General features: G+C 41.5%; 1 protein-coding gene across 2 annotated transcripts in view; it reads left to right on the top strand.

Annotated features, from left to right (window-relative positions):
• The window catches only part of JMJD1C (jumonji domain containing 1C), a gene marked incomplete at its 5' end in the record, with an annotated part of 172,384 nt that overhangs the window by 58,364 nt on the left and 89,567 nt on the right, over positions 1–24,453 (top strand). For both annotated transcript variants that reach the window (XM_084265400.1, XM_084265399.1), the window contains one exon: positions 819–983. In XM_084265400.1, coding sequence (XP_084121526.1) covers positions 819–983 — 165 coding nt within the window. The remainder of the gene's footprint in view (positions 1–818; positions 984–24,453) is intronic.

Genomic DNA, 24,453 nt, shown 5'->3' with positions numbered 1-24,453 from the left:
TGAAATGTAATGATATTAAAAGACTTAGTGTTTGCAGGTAGCTTTCAGATAGCTTTCTGGCTCAGAGTTCCCTTTGCAAGAGGAGGCAAAAGGTTTGGCCTGTTCAGCGTGGCGAATGCAGCCAAGGGATGGCATGGCTGTTCTCAGAGAATGTCTCTGTGAGAATGGTGTAACCCGCGAAACAGTGGTATGGCACAAGATCAAATAGTCACAAACTGGCTCAAATTTTTGGGTGTTTTTAGGTTTTTTTTGTTTTTTTCCTTTGCCTCCTGCAAAGGAGTGAGGTTCCAGAAGGACAGAAAGAGCAAGAATCTGCGCTGCTTCTGTTAGGTGCTGGGTGTTGGGCTTGCTTGTAGTGGCGGTCCGGCTTGGTTCCGAATGGCTTGTTCTTTTTTTTTCCTCCTTGAAACAGTGTTTCTTTGGCTGGTTTGTATTATATGACAAGTATTTGAACTGTGAAGGAGCAGTATTCTTAAAACTTATTACCAATATGTAAATAGCTGTGTGTATTATTTGATGATACTAGTAAATAATTAGTGTTAAACTTGCCATTCCTGAGAGGAGATATAGCCAATGTTAACAGCAATGTTTTGGCAAATGTAACCCTCGTCTCTTCAGCACACATGCACCACCAAGAGAAACATCTCCTGTGGTGCAGGAACTGATTATGTAATTTCAATACTGTAACAGTCAAATGGGTAATACTAAGCTCTTGCATTCAGCTTTACAACATGTGCTTTCAAGAGCGCATGGAGTTGCACATGTGCTTTATATATGTAATAACGTATGTCTCTTCCTGTTCTTAAATTTCCCCCCAGGTATATGTGGAATTTGATGACCTTGAATGGGAAAAACGAGAATGGGTTAAAGTTTATGAAGATTTTGCAACCTTCTTGGTAGAGTACCAGCTGGTCTGGGCGAAAAGAAAGGACCCAAGCCAGACTCAGGGATCAAAGATCAAACAAATTCAGTGGCCTGCATTGGTAAGATACTTGAGCAATTGCATTTATTAAACTATTTTAATCTCTTTAATTCTGTCCTTCTTAGGAAACTGTCTGAGGTAAGGGGTGGTGGAGAGTGGTGGGCATGTAGGGGGGAGGGAGGAGGGTAAGAAAAGGATAAGAAAATACTAATAAACCATGTTGGTGTTTAAAGGGTGGGAGTGATGTGGTAATAGTCATCTTGCTTTTTGAATCGCCTTACAGCACTCCAGAGCTAATCTCTGAGCGACATAATAGAACTAATGGCACTTTACATAGTCAGAGCATCTCACAGATAGAAACTTATATCTTGCTTCTTTGGAGAATTGAAAGTAAGGTGAAACATAAACCCTTAAGCTTGTGATACACTCAACTCCCACAAACAAGGTATATAGAGTTCAGGACAGAGTTCAGAAAGATGAGAAAAACAAGCAAAGATCAAGAACCTAAGTGGTAATGGCTTGCAGGGTTTATGAGATGATCTTGTGACTCTCATTCTTTCTGAATTGGCACGCAAACATTAAAGCTGCTGAGAACTGCTAGGAGGTTGTGTGCATTTTTGGTATGCCTTTAGATAGGCCTGATGAATCCTAAGGAGCTGATGAGATAAATATAATAAGCAGTAAACATGTAGTCCTTTCTTCTCCAAAGAAATTAGCAGTGCTGTCAACAGCTTTGGAAGAGCCAAACAGATAGGACATTTCAGGAACCTACTTTATGGGATGCTTTTGCTTGGTAGAGTTTGGGAGGATTTCTTACATACTGGCAGGTGAAAGGGAGATCCAAATGAAGGGAAGTCTTAGATATGTTTGATATTAAGCTTAATGTCTGTAGCTTCAGTCTTGGGTTTTTAGAAATGTCTGGTTGTAATGAATTTAGATGACATGGGTGTCCATGCCCTGTCCTGTTGTGTGTCTGTCCCCGTCCGTCTGTCACACAACCCCTTCCCCTGACTCTTTAGCTGTATATGTGTTTCATTCCCTTCATATTCTCTTCTCTGGGCACCTGATGGACTTCCTGAAATGCTGTCGCATGAATATTGTTCTGGAGCAGTGGGTGGAACCGTTCTGCTGGAAGTCATGAAGCAGGCTGTTCAACAGAGTGGTGGAAGAGATGCGTAGATGGTTTAGGATGGATGTACCTAGTCAGTTAATATTCCTTCTTGACTCACCTTGTACGTTTGTGCTAGCGTGCTTGAGTAAAACAAGCTAACTTTCTGGATGTACAGGCTGTTTTGTATACTTGCTTGTGCAGGCAAATATTCTGTTTCATGTTAGTATATCCTTGTGCCAGAATTTTTAGTTTTAGGGAGTCATCATTTGCTCTTTGATGCCACCCATATCTCCTTGATTCAGATAAGTATTTAGAAATCTGTTGGCAACTTAGAACTTTAGCATCTGAGTAATCTGCTATTTTGTTTGCTTTTAATCTCACCCTCTAGAATAGAGTTGCTTCTTAGGTTTAGAGGAGGTGTATTTCTAGAGACTGTCCTAGTCTGGCTGCCGGTCCTGTCCCCAACTCAAAAGTACATCTTTGCTAATGCATGAAAATGTTTTAGTCACCCCTTTCTCTCAGCAGAGGCTTTTTCAAACTTGTGCTGGTCTAGCAGAAGGCAGAACCTTTTTTATCCCCTTCCATCTCCATCTTAGAATTTTTTTTTAGTCTTGTTTTATTGCTTATGTTCTTGAGGTAGCTGATAGGTGTGAGAAGGAAGGTTTGCAAAAGATCCATCTCTTGCTTTTACAATTAAAGCCTGAAAACGCATAGGCCGAAGCAAATAGCTTGTTGGGTCACAGTTAACCAGATCTCAGTATTTTTACTTAGGCTGCCTACACATGTTCTAGCAATTGTTTTCTGAGTAAAACCATCTAGTCATCCATTCCAGAAAACCCGTATTTGAGTGAAAGTACAGATACAGGATATTAAATCTAGTTAGAGCAAAATCCTTCTGTAGAGACCTCCCAAAGTTCTGCTCTGTATCAATCACAGCACTGAGCATGTTGGGCCTTAGGGAATGGGGAGTGCTCAAATTGCCATCATACTTTTGGGCTTTCTTTCCAGACTATCTGACCGCTCTGGTGAAGTGGATGACCTCTGTGAAGGTTTGGGGTTTTTTTTCTGCCTAAACAGGACTTAATAAAAACGGGGAAGCACATGGAAAAGTGGTTAAAAAAATCTGATGTGCCAACAGGAATGTCTGTACTTTTATGTGAAATTCTGAGCATGAAACCTTTTGAAAAAAATCAAGTCTTGCTGTAATTATTAAAGGAAAAGCCTCCATCTTTCCCATGCATGTGAACTATATTGGAGAAGAATCATTCGTGTACTTGACTGTCTTCAGATTATATATAAAAAAGAAAAATTTCTGCTATGACTTTGCTTTAAACTCTAATCTATATGCAGCGAAAGTCTATTTTATGTAGCAGTTCTACAACATCTTGGCCTTTAGTGGACTGAATGGAAAATTCTTGTTTATTTAGATGGTTATCACCACCTGTTCTTCTCTTTCATCAACTTTGTTTACTGTATGGTATTCAAACCTGGTCAGAAGACAAGGTCTGCAGTTACCTGTGGGGTGTTCTGTGGGCAGCCATCAGCCCAGTGTCTGTGTACTTCACAATTACTGATTTCTTTTTTTCCTGAATTGCTTTATAGGTGAAATTGCTAGAATGCAGGTTGGTCACAAATGTTTTCTATTTTTAAATTCCTGAATGCCTTCGGTGTAGCTGCTACTGAAAGCCTCTATTGATATTGTGTAGCTGTGCTCTAAGGTTTTAGGAAAGGAGTTCTGCCTCGTTCTTCTTAGTGAGAAACGTGATAACACAGGAGGGGTGGATTATCCCCTTAGTTCAGTTTCTCTTACAATGAGATTGTCTTTTCTTTTAGTAGAGGTCCTGTCTCATTCCCAATGAAGGTGAAAAGTTGGCCGTAAGTGAGCCTGAAGTCCTGTCAGCAGCAGCATGCATCATCATATCAGGGTTGCTTGGATGATGCTGGCTAGATACCTGTTTATGGGCCACTGTGCATCTCTGTGACAGAGAGCAGATGTATTCCCTCAGTGTGTTCGTGCTGTAATCAAACGCTTATCCTTCTTGTGAGATGATTTTCTGGAACAAGTGGAGAACTACTTGGCTGCCTAGCTGGCTGGGGTAACTGGAAATCACCCAGCATGGGGGGTATTTACAAGCATAGAGGACAAGACTATCAAGAAACAGGAATGGTGATAAGCGTAGATGCAGCTCAGGTATTAAAGAAGAGACTGGTAAATAGTGCCTGTTGCTTACCTCAAGTAATGGAGATACTTTACAGATGTCGATGCAGAAGAAATCTTTGTGGCTGAAGAGGAAGCCTAGGAAAAAATGAAACTATGTGTTTTGAAAACTTAAGAAGTGTAGGTAGTGGAAGGGAGCACTATGTCTTTCCACACTCAGGGGTTAGGAGAAGTAGCCTAGGTAAGGTACTGATATTGAAGGCATTTGCTTCGTTTGGTAAACAGGGGTGTGAGTGTGTCACAGAGGTACAAAAAGAGAAGTGAGGGGCTAGAATTACTTCAACAGTGAGGCAAAACTAATTTTCTAATTCTTCAGGAAACAACTTTGCAGCAATTGAGATGATGGACCAAAAAATTTTTGATCTTGGGGGTGGGGGTAAAAATGGATGTATTTTAGGAGAAGTAAATTAATCTCCCTCATATAGAAAGAGTCTGGGTAATAGGATGTTAGAGATCAGTGATAAAATCATGCCTCTGACAGGTCAGTCCGAAGCCTTAGGAATATGTGGGTATTCCCTCAGCAGCCAAGGGAGATGGAAGTAACTGTGTGGGCAGGGTGACAAATTGGAGCCATGGTTTTAATATGGACAGAATGGAATGCTTCTGTGAGCTGTCAGTTTGAATATAATGACTCTCTTTCTAATTGCATATTAAAACATCTAGAAACAAAGCATAGAGGGGGAGAGAGAGAGAGAGGACTGAAGACAGCAGCTGCTAGAGACATTTTGGAGAATCTAGTAGAATAATGTGGAAGAAAAGTTCAAGGTGACAGAATAAGTATGAGCAGATGCCATGGTAGAAGCTTAGGTAGCAATTAACTTTTTTTTTTTAACAGTGTCAACTTTCTGTGTTTAAGGCATAGGGAAGTATGGAGCAAGTACCTTTTCTTAATAATTTTGATGGGGAAGAGGGTTTTGGAAACTTCAGTAATGTGCTGAAGTGCAAATTTATCATTGAGGGTCTACAGATAGAAATGAAAGAAAGACATTTCAGTTAGGCATTTTGAAGGGGCATGTTCCATCATTTTGGAAAGAAAATAAAGGAAGAAATGTAATTGAAAATGCAATGAAGATTAAAGGAGTTTGAGATGGACAGATTTTGGCAGGTTTGTACTTTCAGGAAAAAGACCTAGGAGAATACACGAGGTTGGAAAGAAAAGGTGTGGAATTGGAGGCAAGGAAAAGTGAATGCGTTGCATGGGAGCATGCATGAGTGACTTCACTTGCAACAAGAAGGGAAGAGACTGTTGTGAAACAGAGGAAGGAAAAGTATCTTATTCTGACCTTTTGCTTTTGGAAGAAACTGTCAGTCTTGTGCAGGGTAGATGCAAATGGAGGAAGCAGATTGATTCAGTTTAATATGATGAAAGTCAGGGCTGGGGAACTGTATGATTACCTGTCAGGGCAGAGCTGCTGCTACGTACATACAGACAGGAACAATGGTCGGGTGTTGTGTGTCCTGCTGGGTCTGGTTGGTTTTGTCAAGTATATGTTGCCTGTTGTTCTAAATGAAACATTGCTGGTGGTGAATTCAGTATGAATTAATATATAATAAATCAGAAGAATCCATACTAACTCTCTGTTGGTTTGAATATGGAGACTCTGCCTTGCTAGCGTCACAGTACCCACCTTGTCAAACCAACGGATTTACCTTATGGTCTCAGCTAACACAATGGTCTGTGGCATGCAGCAACAACTGGTTCTCCTGCAATTCCGTATTTCTGAAGAGTGCGTGTGTATATATATACACACTAGAATATGCTTCATGAGAAGATCCTGGATATGCTTGTGTCCTGAGGTAGGGTAGCTGCAGGAGCAACGTGGTGTCCATGTCCCACCACTCCCCCCAGTAAAAAAAAAAAGTGTGTCTGTTTGCCTCTGTATCTGTCTTGGAACAAGTGAACTCATTGCGAAAACAGTGGCTTGAGAACAATCTTTCCTGGGACTCTGTCCAGGGCTCTGCAAGAATACGGAGCTTTAGCCAGGCTTTTGACAAAACCAGGGACAAAGCGTGGGTCTTTGTTGGCAATGACTAACTCTTTTTCCACTGACAGAATCTGGAGCTGGTTTACAGTGGGCAGTGCTGGTGGCACCTGTGGGACTGTGGGCCTTCAGACTGACCATCTTGCTACTCAGGAGGTCATCTTGCAGGAGAATGAGATGACATTTGTTCTGGGTGGTAGTGGGTGTGCTTCCTCTGGTCAGACATGAATGAGCCTGTATGTGTGACTGCATGTTAGGGTATGTGGTGGTGAAGCATGAAAGTAGAAGTGCTTGATGGACACAGGGATGATAGACTTGTCCTCTGACCTTATGTAGCCTTTTCCTCCCTCCTTCCCTGCCCGTCTGTCCCAGCTGTCAATTGCAGAATCCTTTTGCTTGACCGCATTCTGCTTCAGCTGGCTTGATTGTGTTGGATTATAGAGCAAATGCTTTGAAAGTGCCAGTTTATTGGCATCTGTGTCACGATTAAAGAAGGAAGTGTACAGATTGAACAACGGGCTTCCACAGAGAAGCTTCCAGAGATTCTTGAAACAAATCAAATTCTTTATTTTTGGCATGATGATGGAAAGTAGAACAGGTCCCTTGTTCATTCCTGTTTATACCGTGACGCACTACCACTTTTTCACTGTCTCAGGGATTTTTTTTTTTCTTTTTTCCTTGTCTTGATGGTCTAAAATTAGCATTTTTGAGTAAGTTTCTCATTTTTGTGTTCGTCTCACGGATCAGATTGATCCCCTTCAAAGTCAGGAGTTTCTGTAGGTACTGGTAACATTCCCCCTGTGTATTCAGTTACTTTACTGCAGCCCTTTCCCCTCCCTCTGCACAATGAAAAACAGAGATATACACTGCCAGATACTGTGATTAAATCCTCAGCAGACACTCAAAATACTCCAGCAGTAGAAAGAAATACGTTCACAAAGGATTACTGTGTATATGTAAAGTAAGGCAGAGAGAAGACTCGGTCTCCGGAGTCCTAAAAATATGTAGAAACTTTGAGGGTATTTCAGATGTGAGGGGAGGAAGTGCTGCAGCTTCCAGGGAAAACAATCGAAAACTAACAGTGGATTTTTTTTTCCAGCTTCACTATTCCCTACAACAGAATTCTAGTGCTTTGTATACCTTGCTGATCTGGGGTAAAGATGAAGTATATACAACAGAGGGGAAAATGCTTGGAAACTGTCAGCTTCTTGGAAAAGATTTAAGATACTTTAAGATTTGGAGAAGATAAATTTTAAGTAACTGACTCAGCAGAGCATAAATGACCTGATTTTTGCTGCATTGTGAAAGACAGTAACATGCAGAAACAGCACTTGGAGATGGTTCAAAGATTACTTTGCTGGAGACTGCATTGCTGTAATATTCCCACAGAAAATAAACGTCTCAAGCAGTACCACATCCCTCCTGTGTACTTTGGCACTTGCTTTTTTTAAACTACTGCTTACTGGGAGCCATGGCTCTCCACACAGCCTTAGAAGCAGAGGCTATTACCTTCCCATGACATGCCCCAACTGAACGGCAATAAACTGAAATCTATCTCCCCAGATGCTCCCTGGTGAAATACGAGTGTTGTCCTGTGGTTTTCCATGCTGTAAAGAGTGTTGGAGTCAAACATCTCACTGAGGTGCGGAGCTGTCTGTGGCCTCAGTGCTTTCTGTGCACTTTACCCGGCTGTAGTTCCCTGGGTCTTCCTTGCTCCTCTTCTTATAAATGGGAGTGACGTGACCCTTTTTCCAATCCCCAGGGACCTCGCCCGACAACCACGACTTTTCAAATATGATGGAGAGTGGCTCAGCAACCACATCAGCAGCTCCTTCAGGACCCTGGGATGCATGTCATCTGGCCCCATAGACTTGTAGACACTCAGTCTCATGAGATGGTTTCAGACTTGCTCTGCCCTTACAGTGGGGGGGATTTACTCCCCCAGTTCCCACCTAGAGGTCCAGGGATGTAAGGTTCTGGGACTTGAGAATTATGAGAATCCTGGCTGCCAGAGGAGACTGAGGCAAAGAACTCATTCAGTACCTCAGCCTTCTCCACATCAGTTGCAGCCAATTCTCCTTTCTCATTTACCAAGGGGGGTACGCTCTCCTTGGCCTGTCTCTTCTGGCCAATGTACCTGTAAAATCCCTTCTTGTTGTTTTTAACATCCCTCGCCAAGTTCAGTTCCATCTGTGCCTTGGCTTTCCTGATCCCGTCTCTGCAAGTCTGAACAGCATCCCTTTATTCTTTCCAGGCAACACACCCTTGTTTCCAGAGCTTGTATTTGCCTTTCTTTTCCCTCAGTTTGACCAGCAGGTCCTTGCCTAGCCATGCAGGTCTCCTGCCCCTCCTGCCCACTTTCTTATTCAGAGGGACAGAGAGCTCTTGACCTCTCAGAAAGGCATCCTTAAAGAGTAGCCAACTTTCCTCAACATTTCTGTCTCTAAGGACCACCTCCCAGGAGATCTTGGCCAACAAGTCCTTAAACAGCCTAAAGTTTGCTCTCCTAAAGTTCAGGGTCCTGATCCCACTCTTTGCCAGGCCCACATTCCTTGAGATTGCAAACCCAACTAGGGCATAGTCGCTGCAGCCCAGGCTGTCTCCAACCTTAACACCTTTAATGATCTCCCCCACATTGGTGAGCAGAAAAGATTTAGCTTGCAAAAGCATGCTTCCATAGGTAAAGTACATAAAATGCTTTTTGTTGTTAGGCAGAGTGTTTTCTAGACTTTAGCCTTAAAATAACAGTCAAGCAGAAGTCATTTTGATCATATGGGCCTGGGAGTTGCCATTTTGGCAGCTCCTCTAGAGAAAGTTCCTTTAGTATGTCACAGCATTCTGGAGGTCTCAGTACTTCAGGTTTCTTCCTGCTGATAAAGCACTTCTTGTTCTCCCAAGGATCAGACAAATCAAGAAACTAGATACTGTTCAGCATCCTTCAGCTGCAGCACTAAGCAGTACTCGCAGTCAAGTGTGCTTCTGTCGCTTGCACCTGTTCAGAAGACAGATAGGAATGAAATGCTGCTGGAAAACTGTATGTGTTTCCCTAAAATTTAGACATAAAGCTTCTTGAGGTTCCATATTCAAGGGAGGCAGTTTGAAGCACAGCAGCCATGGTTGCAGGGAGCCCAGTGCAGGATAACTGCTTGCATGTTGATTTTACAACTGATGCCGAAACTGGTACTGGTTCGGTATAGGGTTATGCTCCTGTTGATACCCAATCAGCTAGATCAAAGGTGTACCTGAACTGCATTCATGCTTCCAGCTTCAGCGTTGACGTACTTCACAGCTTCCTCAGGTACAAAAGCAAAGAGCTACGTTGGGTCCTCTGGAATTGACTGGGAAGTCTGAAGTTTTTGGCTTTTTTCATAACATTTATGAGAGCAAATTTCCTTCTGTGCTGAAGGAAATAAATCTATGTGTAGCTCTCAAGATCACCTGAACTTCTCAGTGAACTAGAAGGATCAACTCAACTTTGGAGATAAGTGGTGAGCAGAATACAGGCATGTTGATGCAGTAGGTTATTTTGGCACAGTATTTTTGAAATTCAGCTTCCAGAGCTTGGGCCTTAGGAGAATGACAGAGTGCCTGCAGTGTCTTGTGTGTATCGTCATCAGTCTGGTCACTCACTGTCTGTTTGTTGCTGTTAAATAAATTATGACTTATATTGTAAATCTGTACGTGTTATATATGGGGTATGTTTTTATGGATGTGTGAATATATAGATATACACACAAATATCTTCTTCTCTCTACATTAAAACCATTGAAAAACCCCATCTCCTGACCTGCACCTGTAGAGAGGCTGTACAGTGAGAGAATGATGCCAGCATGGTACTTGTCCTCCTTGTGAACAGTGGCTGTCCAGAGTTGAGGAAAGCTGTGCCAAAAGACTTCCATCCACAAGCTACTGCTTAGTGTTTTTCTAGCAATGGCAGGGAGGAGCAGCTGGGCTTTACACCTGTCAAATCCACTTGGCAGCTAATTTTGAAAGCCACCCACTGTTAAAATCTCCACTGCTGCTTCTCTGCATTAATGACTTGTCAGCTGTGCAGTACTGAAGCACTGCTCTCTTCATGCTGACTTGAGTAAGATGAGTTATGGAAGGTGTAATTAAGAGTTTTATGAGTTTCTTGTTCTCTCTTCCCAGAATTCCAGCAGCTTCTTCTGGGTTTCATCGTGAATCCCGTGAACGTGCCATATGAAGTCTCAATATCCACCTTAAACGTATAGCAGCATGGAGAACCCACCCAAAATGTGAAGCATCTTTTCTGAGTGTATTTCAGTAGTTTGCATGTTATTGATTTGGATACCTATGGCCTTGTGGGAATAGTCTGTTCTCCTGCAGCTGAGACATAGGAGCTTCAGGTGAAAGGAATGTCAGAATGGAGTCAAAATATTGCTGGCTGCCAAACACTCTGTTTTGCTACATTAGGGTAAAAGTACTGAGAATCTGAAGGAAGCTTTTTTGATGGTACTAAGAAAGCATATACTTCAGCTCCACCTGACTCTTGGTTATTGATATATAAACAAGGCAACCATTGCTTCTAAGGTCTCTACAGGGCACTTCTGTCATGTCAGGATATTATTGCAGTGTTTTAGTTTCTTGGACTACTGCAGAACCAGTGCCTTGTGAAACAATACTATCTTGATTCCTGGGAGTTTTTTGTAGTGCTTTACTTTTTTTTTTCCAGCAGTAGCAGCAGGTCTTGTCAGAGATTATGATCTGTCACAATTTGGAGTAAGTGATCAGGGCCGGGGTGGGGGGTGGGGGGATATCTTAAAGTGCTTCTGCATTGCAAACAGGTTAAAACAAAAACCTCGATGTGTTACGGATGTGGCTTCACACTGAATTTAACCAGTCTCTCACCAATGCTGAAAGGGACAGTGCTGCTACCTCCCCTTTTTGGTAATTTGGCTTAAACCCCCTCTCAGTTTGAGTTAGATCTGCAAGCTCCATCCCCATCCCCTAGGCTGTGTACATACTCATCCGCCCCCCGCCCCCCAAATACACAGAAATACTCATGGTTAAAGCTCTTGAGAACTGAGCAGGGATGTATGTGAGAATGATGAACTGTTGTTCATTACTAATAGGCATTGTTTGTACTTGAATAGTATTGATCACTTCTGTTTTATTATGTGTGTTAATTTTGTTCTGTCATTCTTTGGTCTTGGGGCTCAGCACTTGAAAAAGATTTTGAAATGAGGTCTTTGTAGTTAGCTACCATTAACAGAAACTTCTTTAGCTGGCAGATGTTGCAGGCCTTCAGCTACACTAAAACAGACTAAATCAAGTACTTCGAGCAAAAGGTTGTCTTTGTTGCTACAAATGGGCTGTGCGTGTTACATTTATCATGTGCAATCTGTTCTCATGTATGACAGTTCCTTGAGGATCTCAAAAAGTCAAATTTCAGCAACAACCTCTTAGGGTGCTTTTGTTCTAGCAATGATTTAATATTGTACATCTAAAATATTTACCTTTTGAATTAATCTTGACTTCTGAAGAGAAAACTGAATGTAGGGACAAAGTTCAGGAATATCATGTCAGCTTCAGGTATTTTACCTGCATGAGGAGGCTAGCTGGGATAGAATCCATGTTGTATCTTTAGCATATTAAAATTTTTAGTAACTTCATTTTTTGACAAAGTGACTGTCATTCTTGCTTTCTGAAAAACAAACTCTTGAGCAGAAAACCCGGCATGTTCTCTACTGTAATCAGGAAGTTGAGTCAAGGGCCAGAAATGGCAAACAGACTTTCAGAGATTTCTTAAAAGAAAAAGCAGAAACTTCAACTCAAGTTGCTCATGTTTCTCTTTGCAATGCATGTCCTATTAGGATGACGTCAGTGTTAAACAAATGATGAACAACACGGAAATGGCTTCATTTTTTTGAAATTCATCAGGTATTGAGAAACAACCACTTTGTCATATCTGTGTTTCTGCAAAACTTCTGCTTTTCTATCCCCTCCTGCATGGAATCGTCACTTACATGGGGGAATGACATACACTCAAACTCTGTTTTATCCCCCTCATCTTATCTACTCTTTCTTGCAGCAAAGCTTGAGGTTACTTCAACAGTAGTTACTGGTAATTCTTTAAGATATTTATCTTCTTCATCATGCAATGCATGTTCAAAGCATTATTGCATAGAATATCTTTAATACCACTAAGTGAATTGGTGTTAAGAAATGTAAATTTAGGAATAAATAAAGTTTTTGGGAACCAAAACAATTTCAGAAGAACATTCAATAGCCTGATTATGTAGCAATTAAAATAGCCTGCTATTGATTAGGGAATGGGTCTTTGAAAATAATATTATTTAGCAGTAATTAATATTTTACTAGAGAAATATGGCTGACCTCATGTAACTCTGAGGAAGTCTGACTTTGTATTTACAGATAGGTGAATTATTAACAAGGTTAATGATACAGTGTTTGGTTTTTGTCGGCCGCCTGTCATAGGGTCTACACCAGTCATGGACAGAAAAAAGTATTTTATTAAGCTTTTTGGTCTTCTATTGGCTGCTTTTGTTTTCCATCTTGATTACTTTATGGAAAAGACTTGGTCCGTTAGTTAAGCAGTTAGAAATTTACATGAAACCCTCCATATTCAATTCAACTGTTTCAGAAAAAAAATAAACTATTCTTACATATAATGCATCATTTTTAAAAACTCTTAACAGTGTATTTTAATTCAAAATTTCTCATAAATTTGGAGTCTAAGACATTGGGTAAATACCTGATTTCTTTTAATAAATGATGCAGAATTAGTTTTCTGTTCATGGCTTTAGTTTCAGATGTTTTCGAAAAATTCGTACTTATTTCATTGAAGAGTTTTGCTGGGATTTTAAGTGCTTATACCGAATTGCTACAAACTATATTAGTACCCTCACAATGGGAATAAAATACTGATTTATAGTGCTGAATGAAAGGAAGTCTTTGGAATCGCTGAAACATTTGTCTGAATCCTAAAATGAGCTGAAAAGTACTTCTTACTGTTGGTTGATGAATTTAGCTGGTTTGAAAGTATAATAGTAAAGCTATTTATTAATATGAATACAACCAAAATCCATTCACATGTGTTCCAGAACTCTATAACATTAATTCTGTATGTAAGGTTATCCCTGGCATTCTAGAGAGCAACATTCCCATGTGTTTTGGTGTATTTGTCTGGAATAGGCTGTCACTGTTCTGCCCAGGGCTCTAGTGAGGCTCTGGTACCAAGCCGAAGCCTCTTGCAGCTGCTTCCAGTATTTCTAGTTGTCCAGGTGTGGTTTTACTTATAGTACTCTTAGAAATTACAATGAGTTCAGTGCTTGTAGTAGTTTAAGTATTCTAAATGATTCATGAAACTTATTTTAACTGATTTTTAAATTGAAAACAAACTTCTTTTGTGTAAGATGGTTATGTGAAGTACTAAAGAAACGCTAGAATGTATCTTTGTAGCTTGGGGAGAGGATAGCTTAAAGATGCACCAAAACACCCTCCCTTTCGGTGGGTTGTATGGGACTGTAGTGTACGTGAAGGGGTCTCTGTGCCTCTGTAAACTACAGGGTCAGGTCCTTGCTGAAGATACTTATCATTTTAATCCTGAAGACCGAGCAGCTCTTCTGGCTTTCAGAGTGTCTCCTTCTGTAGATTACTTAGGACAGACCTAATTGATACTGGTTTAGCATTTACAAGGTAGTTTGAGAGGTGGTAAAGAATTCACTAATGATCCTTTATTGGCAAGTAAACCGATAGATATTTGTGTGCCTTCATCTTTAACACAGTGCAATTAATTTGTGTGGGGAATGAGAAACATTGGGGACAGTTTATTGATGATTATGGGGGAACTAAGCCAGGTGGATTTTTTTGAACTTTTTAATACTGGAAATAACGTGTAACTAAAATGGAATCTCTGTGTGTGCTGATATTAAGTACTTACGGTTTTATGGATGTCTTCTTATTTCCTAGTAAGATGCTAACTTCAGTCCTGGGAAAAAAGTAGTTGCAGGTCTGAGGTTGCATGAGAACTTGTTTGTAGCAGCCCAACTTCTGTCAGGCGTCCCCCAGGCAGGCAGAACTACATAACCACCGGGCTCGCTGGTGAAGGTAGTTGCAGGCACCTGCTGTGCCTGATGACTCGAGATTGGCGCAGCCCTAGCAGAGCAGTGTGTTTGGCTTGATTTGCAGGCAAGGGATTACAGGTGATTTTTGCAAGCCTCTGATGGGGGTGTGTGGTATATAGAGAACCCATTGTGACTCTCTGCTGCTATTCCTCCCCCTCTGAAATGGTCAGGTAGAAAGGCTGCTCTGCTGTTGTCTGACGTGCAGCAACACGTGTTCCCCTTAGGTGTGCATGCTCTCAGATGAGCTTTTCTGAGGGAAGAACTGATGCAGTTTTCCATGCGCTCTCTATTAACAGCTTTGATCTTCTCTCCATTATATAGATAAAGCGCGTATCGTGGCAGGTAACCCACATATATAAACGCTGTGATATGCGTAGAAGGCTATGCTCGTGGGGGTATTGATGGCATTCTTAATGAGATGTTCATATGATCATATGTTTTGGGGGTTCTATTTTACAACTTGCTTTTTTCCTGTGTTACTATCAAAATCCCCGGTGAGCTGTGATTAATCATGGTTTTGGCACACAGCTCTGAAATGACCACCACTGCCATAGAATGTCAATTTCGACATCTTTGGCTGCTGCAATTGCACAATTTTTAAGGACAGACGTACTTGGAGTTCCTTCAATACAAATGACACTATCAATACACATAAGACTGTATGCTAGAATATTTATTAAAATAACTATGGTACCTTTTTATGGGGCTATTTAAACTCCCCTCTAAATACCTAACCTAAGCTTCCTTTCCAAGTGGCAAAATGACCAATGGTGTGTAGTTAAACGTCACAAATGCATGTACAAAGTACAAAAGAGAGCAGGAAGGGCAACTGTTCCATGCATCCAGGTAAGGGAGGTTAACACTTTTGGATGCCATTTGACTGGTCCTGTATCTGCCCGCCCGTGGTAATATAGTGTAGGACATCCTGCCCGCCAAGAGAATTGTGTAAGCAGTTCCGTACCTGTCCCTGGTCTTTGTGTTATATTAAGTAAATTTTGAATAGTAGAGGGGAGAGAGTGGCTTTCCCCTGCTTTTGCAGCATTCTTAGCTCTTCCTTTTATATGTTAATGGTGTTTTAATGTACTCTTTATTATATATACTTGCACCTTGACACCGATTTATTTTTTAAAAAATCTGAATAATTTAATTGTATAAAGTAAAGACAGGTCTATTACTTAGCTATGGATTTTTCTTGTGCAGTGAGACTATGGAAGATAGTCAATAGCTAGTTACTTTCTGTTGAGGATATACTTTTCTGTAACGTATATGGACCTTACACTATCTAACCGGAGTCTTAGCATATACATTGTGAGTTTAAAGCACTATCTGCACTTTGCTTTCTCAGTACAGTTTCAATATAGTTGTTTTAACTAGTGCAATCCAGACTTTTGTTAGTTGCCGTGCAGAGTTTGTCTCTGAAATGGACTAATAGATCTGTTTATTTTCATAAATGAGAAATGAAGGTGGGAGATAATGAAGTCCTCGCAAGGTTTATAAAACACAGTGTATTGTGAATGCTGTTGTTATGTTGGCCAGCAATAACATTTTGACTATAAGAAATAAATGGAGAAAACCCAGTAGCTGTTTAGATAAATTTCTTAGGGAAAATAAGCCATTAGGCCAGAGCAGATACTTGCTTCTCTCTTGAAATTCTGTTTTCAACCATGATCCAGAACTGCGAGGAGCCAAACAATATTGGTAACCGTGTACACAGGTAAAAACAGAGATGTTCATGTAGCAGAAACTGAAGCTTATTTTCCATTTCCAAGGTAGAAATGAGAATGTGGGTATAAACTACCCAAAAATTAACTGTAGTAAGGCAGGCCAATCAGTTGTGTTTTTTTGAAAGCAGTGTTATCTTCAAACAGTCTCCCCATCAGAGTAGTGGAAATAAGAAGTTAAAAAACCTGTATGTAAAATCTTTTTCAAGCCTGTATGTTTTCAGCTGTTGTAATTTCTGGCCAGTGTTTTTATCACACTCTTGAAGTAATTCACTCTGCACTGATTTATTTTTTTCTTTTCCATACAGTGTTTTGGGTGCCCTGAGTCAGAGACTGTGGCTTGGATCCACCTTCTCCGAATCTCCCCTCACCCTCACCCTTGCTTTGTGGCTTTGATCAGTTCACCAGACCGCCCTTCTGCTCTGCAGACAGAGCTGGTGTTCTTTGTTCTCTGTCTTTGAGTGCTGACTTGCGGGTTAGTCACCCTCAGAGGGACGAGCTTGTAAGTAGGAGCTATTGTCAAGTGGGGGAAATCCTGTAGTTCCTGGCTGAGACTGAGTGATGAAACTGATCAGCAAAGATTTCAAGTTTATGCTGGGTGTGGAGAAAGGCCGGAGTTTCTACTCCATTGCTGTGAGGTTAGTAGTGCTCAGCTCTGAGATTAACGGGGTGCTTGACACACTGCAGTAATTTCTGCAGATTCACGCACGTAGAGATTTGCAGCCTGTTAATTCTAGGCTCAGTTTGCAACCATGGAGGCTGGAAATAAAATTTCATTATTGAGAAGTCATTCTCTTGAGTAGCTTTTGTGGCAGGAGTTGAGTTCAGTTGTGATTTCTTACGATCCCTGGGCATAGAAACAGTAAAGATGAGGTTTTTCCCTCCCCTCCTTTTGTCTGATTTCCCCTTCTGGTAAGATCTTAACAGGCATGCAAACATTTAGCTATATCCTACTCTAGAATTCCTCTTTTGTCTACTGGGATTGCTGCTCAGCTGAGAAAGGAGGATTCAGTCACTTCTTCCTTTGCTTCCAGGATGTGCTGCTTGTTTTCAGATAGCAGGTTGTATCTCAGGGTTTGAAAGGAGATACCGTCAGTAACAGGATAGGCATAAAAGCAGTAGAGTTGTCTACTTGAACTGCTTGCATTTGTTTCCAAGCTGTGACTGGTGCCTACTGTAATTCTCTGCTGCTGTTTGATAACAATGCAAGCAATTTTGTTTCTTCTAGAGCTGAGAGGCTTGTGTTGGGACAGAGGCTGCTGGCAAGGAAAAAAGGGAATTGGGAATTCATCAGGCAAAACCCAAGAAAACTTGGGTGCGAGGGGAACCGGGGGTGAATGCAAACATCACAGTGTAGCTGTGCTGTTTACTGTTTCTTCTGGTGGGTTTGATTGTTTCTCTCCTGTTGCAACGTAAGCTTTTGCTTGTCAAGACGGAATTTGCTAGCACTCAGTCTCCAGGAGCTGCTGGTTCACTCTCTTCCTACCTGTGGCCAGAACGAGGTATATACTAACACATAGCTCTTTCAGGCAGGTGACTGCCAGAATACAAGGTAGGCATCTTCCAGTCAGAGAACTGTTGCAGGAGCTCGCTGGTGTCAAAAGGGGGAGTCTTTGTTCTCCCTGTTCTCTCTGCAAAAAGACACTGAAGGTGATTCCAGTGATTCTGCTTTCACCACAGCACACAGATACTACTTGCTGGGATAAATAGGATGACAGAATATCTAGTGGTAGCTGTTGTCTCCATTTTACTGTTGAAAGAAGGATTGCTGCTGCCACAGAAGATTGCAGATCAGAGCAGTGTGGAGTCCAGTGAGGTTTTCCTTGTGCTGCTTTGTGGTGATGTTGTCACACTGTCACTTTTGCTATTCTTGGAGGAAAGGACGGGAGAGAATCCCTTGCCTTGATTCGAGGTGGAGTGTCTACTGCAAGGCATGTGTGTGTTTGTTTGGGTAAAGTCCCAGGTTGCCAGTGATGTACAGCTTTCAGAGTTCTCAGAAGAAAAACTGAAAGCAGGAAACACCCCATGCTACTCTGCACAGCAAAGCCTAAGGAGTTGGGGTGATGGTCACAGGCAGAGCCATGTCACTGTTTTACAGAGTCTTCACAGTATAATCTAAGTTTGGGGAATCCCTGAGCTCTTCTGCAATGCCTAGGAATTGTGATGCTGGAGGGATACACTGTTTGCCTCAGTTTTCTTCTGCACCCGCAGTTCTCTTCCTCATTTTGCCAGGTCTTGTGCAAAGAGACATTTCACACGACTTAGGACTGTAAGGAGTCCATCTTGGCCAGATTGGAGATGTTCTTCATGTAATACAGAGAAAGCTTTTCATCCCTGGTATTTCCTAACCCCTTAGAAACTGAGCATTGAGCCGCACAACCTCCTCTTAAGTGGTTTTAGAGGAGGCGAACCAGATTTCTGAGGAAATTCACAGATGTATATCACAATCTTGTGATGAGTTTCTTCCTGTGGCCATAAGAAATAAAAGGTCCTCTGGACCACCTTTTTAAATCCTGCGCCCTTAGTGCACTTTGCCAGGGTAGGGCGTACAACATGCTGTTTGAAGTCACGTACAGGGTTTAGAGTACAGCCTCCTCATCCTCTGCCACCTCCTGATCGCTAGAGCTTTGTCTTAAAACCAGTGCTTTCTAAAGCCTCTTCTCCTTAAAAGTTTCTCACTAGCTTCGTCTCTCCCTCCTCTTGTGGAAACTCTGGTTCCACAGTCTGCTGAGAATTCGGCTTCACGAACTTTAATTTTGTAAAGAAACTTGAAACCATGGTAGTCTAGACACACCAAAAAAAAGAGAGCAGACATTAGAAATGCAGACACAACATGTCAGTGTGCCATTTGTTCATTCTCCCTTAGTCCCTTAACAATTCCCAAGTGCCATTTAGTATTTATTCTGTGTCCTGGAGCCATGGTCCCCTTGGGCACTATTCAGCTGTGTTTTCCTGGCACTGGTACCTGCACTGCATGTAGGGTGCGTGCCCCTTGTATGGCTGTGCTTTCCAACTGGGACAGTGGAATGAGCTTTGCCATATCCCTGGAGTACAGATCTGTTAACAACAAACACCTCCTGTGAGGAGCCTTGGTTACACTTGGAGGACAGGACACCTCAGTTGCTCCCCACAGCTCCCTTCTGCATGTTCCCATGTGCACAGTCAGTCACAGTGGTTCTCGGGACACGCAGTGCGCAGCTGCCTCCAGAAGATGCTTTGCTACAGCAATGAAGTGCATGTTTATGTGAAAGCACTGGTGTTCTGGCCCCTGACAAGGGTGCAACCTCTGTGGCTAAAATGCAGGCCCTTCCCGTGGCTGCTGGTGTGCCTGTGTTGCAGCTTTGGCTGGCTGGTAGCAAAGCTGCTGGAGGGCCCTCAGTGGAAGGAAGTGGGTTGTGGCTGTTTGAGCAATTCTCCTAACTATAGCCCTGTCCTTAGGCAGCTGGAGAGGCTGGCAGAGACTCTCGCTTGCTCTGAGTCACAGGTGACTGCGATGCTCTCGGGTGGGGGCTGACTCCTTACAAAATCCCACTCTGGGCTCGTGGTGCAATCATCAGTGTATTGTGCTCTGACATCACAGGAATTAATTATGTCTCTGGGAGGAGCATTCACAGGAACTTCTAAGAGCTTGACTCTTACCACAAAGCCCATCGTGCTCCTGTGATGCCGAACGCAATGTTTAATCCTCTTGTTCATCTTCAGTTCAACAGAGGGAGGGCCATTATTTGGATGGGAGGGGAATAAGTTACTCAATAAGCCACTCAGAAACACTTTATAAAGGTTAAGTTCCTTGGAAGCTACTTTTTCTATGTATTGATCATTTCTCTTTGTGTTTCTAAGAGCAAAAGCATTGCAAATTAATAGTTATTACAGTAAGCAGGCTGTCTTAATTGGACAAAGTTCTTATTCATTGTAAAAACAGAAGGAGGCAGGAAGAGGCTCGGCAAGCTGAATGCTAAAGCAGCATAATGACTTACTGTATCTTGATCTTATGGAGGACAAGTTGGGGAAACAGATTAAGAAAGAAAAAAGCATTAGTAGTATACAGGTTAATATGTAAATGGATATTTCTGTTTATTAAGCCATGGAGTGCTAAAGACCTATAGGTATTGGTCGTGAGGTCGTGAGCTTCCTTTAATGATGACTACTTTTTTTTTGAAAAATTAGTTCTAAATTTATATTCATGGATTATAGTACAGACCTCAAGTATCGCTGGAGTAAACTGATGTAGCATTGTAAACTGTACACACAATTATTTGCTGATTTCCCTGTAAATACCAATCTCAAAATATATTTACTGTCCCGGTGATTTATTGCTTTAACAGGGGAAAAAAAAAAAAAAAGACAAACCACAACTTACATAACTGAAACCCAAAAGTTACAACTCCTTGCTAGTGGTACCTTCAGATTCTAGGCAGTGAGGTCGATTCCTCTAGTTTGAGACTCTTCATTATACCGTAGGAAGGGATTAATTTGTCATACATAAAAATATCAGCAGGTAATAAGACTTGATTTAACTCATGGATTTATTCTTCCTTTAAGGAGAAAATATTAGGGATAAGAAATAATGCTGTCTCTGGACAACAGTGTTCTCCCGAGAATTACTGCAAGTGATAGGTAAGCACGCCGCAGCTATTTTGAGGGGGGTGATGAGCAGTGGAAATTAATACATTTTTCATGACTTGTTTCCAGCGCTGTAGGTTAATGGAGTCGATAGTGTTTCTTTATTGTAGAACCACATCCTGTCTGGTTGAAAAGGATGGGGTTATTAGCCAAGTCTGTCTCTCTCTGACTTTCTTGTCAAGACAGGAACTGCTTCATGCCATGCTGTCTGACAGCATTGCTCAAAAGCTCTTCTGTCACGTGTCCCCCTTTCAGCCAAGGGCACTGGCTCCTTTTCTGAGGGGTCCAGAGGAACGTTAGATTCTGTGAAGTGTAAAGGTGCTTTTTTGGATGTGGTTTTAACTACTTTTGATGTCGCTGCTTTCACTACAGTCTGCTAGTAACAAACAGTTGATGCAAAACACTGGCATCTATTTAACTTCCTTTGGAGTCAGGCACCTCTGATGTTCCTTTCAGGTGCTTTTATGGTCAAACCAACTGTGTATGTTTACTGAAGGTGGTAAATTCATAACATACTTACTGAGGTTGAAAGGCAAGTTGCTATACGCAGAATTACACTAGAGGTTATTTGCATGTAATATTCCAAGAAGAGCAGAGTTAGAATTTACTGTCTGCTAATGTTGATCTGTTCTTTTGATTTTGGCAACGTGCAGGGTATGAATCATATTTAATGGCACAGAGGAGGCACTGCGCTCTGTGAGAGAATGAGGCCGTGCGTATTGCATCTGTTTGAGTCAGCAGCCAGCGCGTTCTGCTGCAGCTCTTGTTGGAACAGTCTGGAGGTTATTTGAGGGTACCGTGAGTCACAGCAGTGCCTTCTCCACTGATCGTTAGTCTACAGAGTGACAGGCATCTCTGCTGCAAACCTCTACTCGTTTGGTTGTAAGAAAACGATTTAAACTCAACAAGAAAAATGCAATGACTTGAAAAAGATTTCTGGTTATAGGTGGGGGGCGGGGGGGGGAACCCTCTGGGGTATAAGTATGTCATATTTCTAGGAAGTGAGCAACTCATTAGTAGGTGGGAAGATTTCGTTAATGTGCCCCAGGTCTCGCCATTCCGTTTCTGAGGAGCTTGCACTTTCTCTATATAAAAAAACCCTGGCTTGTACATCCCTAGTACTGTGTATGAACTTACTGCTTGAGCTGAGCAGGGATTTCTTTAAATGGAGGGTTGGAAGGTTGTAGGAAACACAGGTATGAAGTGAATTGTCTGTTAACTCTGGTTGTGGCCACCTCTCCTGTACAGTTCTGTGAACAACAACGCAAGTATCAATTCATCCCAGTTTCATACAGCCATTATGGGAAAACCGGTGAACGGCTGAAGTGAGAAGTGCCATAATTTCTCTTGCTGAAGCGGTAAGAGTGGTGAAAGCAGAAAGAGGCCAACTGGGACTGACCGTAAAAAAACCCCCAACAACATACTTCCTTTCAGAACTAAAAATAAACCCCGTGAATCCGAGGTACCAAAACTTGCCTACCAAATAATTACAATGCTTCTTAACATAGTCTTTCATCTCCTTCTAGGGGACTGATCTGAACAGTCTTCTGATAAAAACTCTTCCAGCTTCTGTGGTTGCCTTGCAGCACAGGTTTTTAGGCTCCTTAGCTCAAAAGGCATCTGACAAGGTAGGTTGGTTTTGAGCAAGGTCTTCTGCCTTTGCGTTCTGTGGCAGCCTGCCAGAGTTTCTGGTTCATCAGTTACTGGGAGGAACAGAGCTGCTTGACAGTGAAATGCTTGCTATTCAGTTTTGGAAGCTCAGGAAGATCCTCATCTCAGGCTATCCCTTTGTTTTAGAAGAGAGGATCTTTTTGAGCAAGAAGAATACACGTGGCTCAGGGGCCCCCATGACCACTGCTCTTTCAATTCACGTCATTTGGTTAGTAAGTGAAATACAAAAGTTGAAAATTGACATGTGATTTCTCTGGGATCAGTAAACTTCCACATGATGGAGTTTCTGTAATGTTGACTTCCGTTCTGAGTTCAGGAGATCACAGACCAAACTACTCCTACTTTTAAAGCCCTTATTCAGGTTGCAAAGTCAGCTGCTGAAACATTAGAAAACACAAGGCTGGAGGTTTGAGTTGCCTGTGCACATTTTCAGGCCTCTGTTCTTATACTTCAGAAATTTAATTTTTACTCCTGAGTAAAAAATTGCAATTCAAGATGAATATGTAATGAAAGGATGATGGTATCTATCCCTAATGTTCTTTCTTGGTCATCTTTCAAAATCTGTCTGAGAGATGATCCAGTTTTCCTGTCAGCAGGTCCTTTTCTGGGTGATTCACTACGTATTTTCCATCATTCTCAAAGTCTTGAGGATTTTCAAATTTTAAACAGTACAGAGGATGTATCCCCCCAGCTTCTGCCCATTAGCCTGCGTTGGGAGTTGTCCAGAACATGCTTATCACTAAAACCAGAACAGTTTACTTAATAGCTAGGGTGGGGAAGAGGCAGATGAAAATTTCTGTGGGGTTCTGCAGAATACTGTGGTGGAATATAGCAGAGAGCACTGTACAATATTGAATTTAATAACTGTAGCAGCGACACAGTTGATTTACATTCTGTGTTATATGAAATACTTTGGACTGTCTGTCTTCTAGTTGTTTTGCATAAAAGTACTTTTAAATACTAAAAATATTTGGAGTATGGATTCCTGCTATATTTTTGTTGCACTTTATGGCTGAGCAGATAGCATCTTGATACACGGTGTATTAAATGTTAATCAGGAATTGAGTTCTTCCCTTCCATCACTGGTGCTGTAAAAATAGAAATGACCAGGTATCTTTTTAATAAGCATCCCTTGCTTTAAATGTTTACTTTAGGTCAAGAGTTACATAAGTCTTATTCCTAGTACTCCTCAGACATAATTTCTGCTCTACTTTCTAATGCCCAAAATAGTTTAAAAGCATTAATTATGGAGACAGCCGTACCTTGTTTTCCTCCTTCATAAAAATTCATATCCATCATGCTGTGTGTTCAGATGAAACGGCAGTGAGGCCGATGGATTGTTTTGTACCACTACTGCCTAGAATTCAAGTGTGCTTTTAAACTCTGAGCATAAAATAAATATTCTTTTATCTATGCTAAAAGCCGCCATTGGAGAATAAATGGCAGTACCTATGGCTCTCTTTCTGTCCAAAAGGAATTTGTTGATGGATGCTTGGTGGGATGATGTTGAGGTTGGGGATGTACTCTCACAATCTAGAACTGTAGAAATGCTTTCTTTAAATGTTTGGGAAGCATCTTTTCCTTGGCTGAAGCTTATAGGGGTCTTTTATATGATCTTGAAAGTAATATTGGTATATCTTTCTCCTGCTTGGTTTGCATTTTTTACAAGCTGCTTTGTAGGCAAACATCCTTTTGAACAGCCTCAGGAAGTATTCTCATGTCAAGTTCACTCAAGGCAATGATTTAGAATGCTGGTTGGGTGTTTCTGCAGGACACCGAGGTGAGATTTATCAATGCACAGAGACTTTGTGAAGTAAAATAACAAAACTGGGCAAAGTATAGCTTTTTCTCTGGTCAGAGGTATGGATTTCTGATCCTCTGAAGATACTGTATACTTGGAGATTTCCTCCTGAGTAGTCAGTTGGTTGTGTTTTTATAGTCACATCTTTTGAGATGTTCTCTCCCCATAAGCCTTGCCTTGATCATGTTTTTTCTAACATTTTGTCTGTAAGACTATCAAGATTTTACAGTAAAATTAAATAAAGCTTTTGTATGGCAACAGTTATTTCAGGTTTTTAAAAATGCCTAAAATAGATG

Source organism: Gallinula chloropus, assembly GCF_964237585.1.
Source record: "Gallinula chloropus genome assembly, chromosome: 5".
Classification (NCBI taxonomy): Eukaryota; Metazoa; Chordata; class Aves; order Gruiformes; family Rallidae; genus Gallinula; species Gallinula chloropus.
The sequence above is the reverse complement of the archived record's forward strand: the minus strand, read 5'-3'. Positions and strand labels throughout refer to the sequence as shown.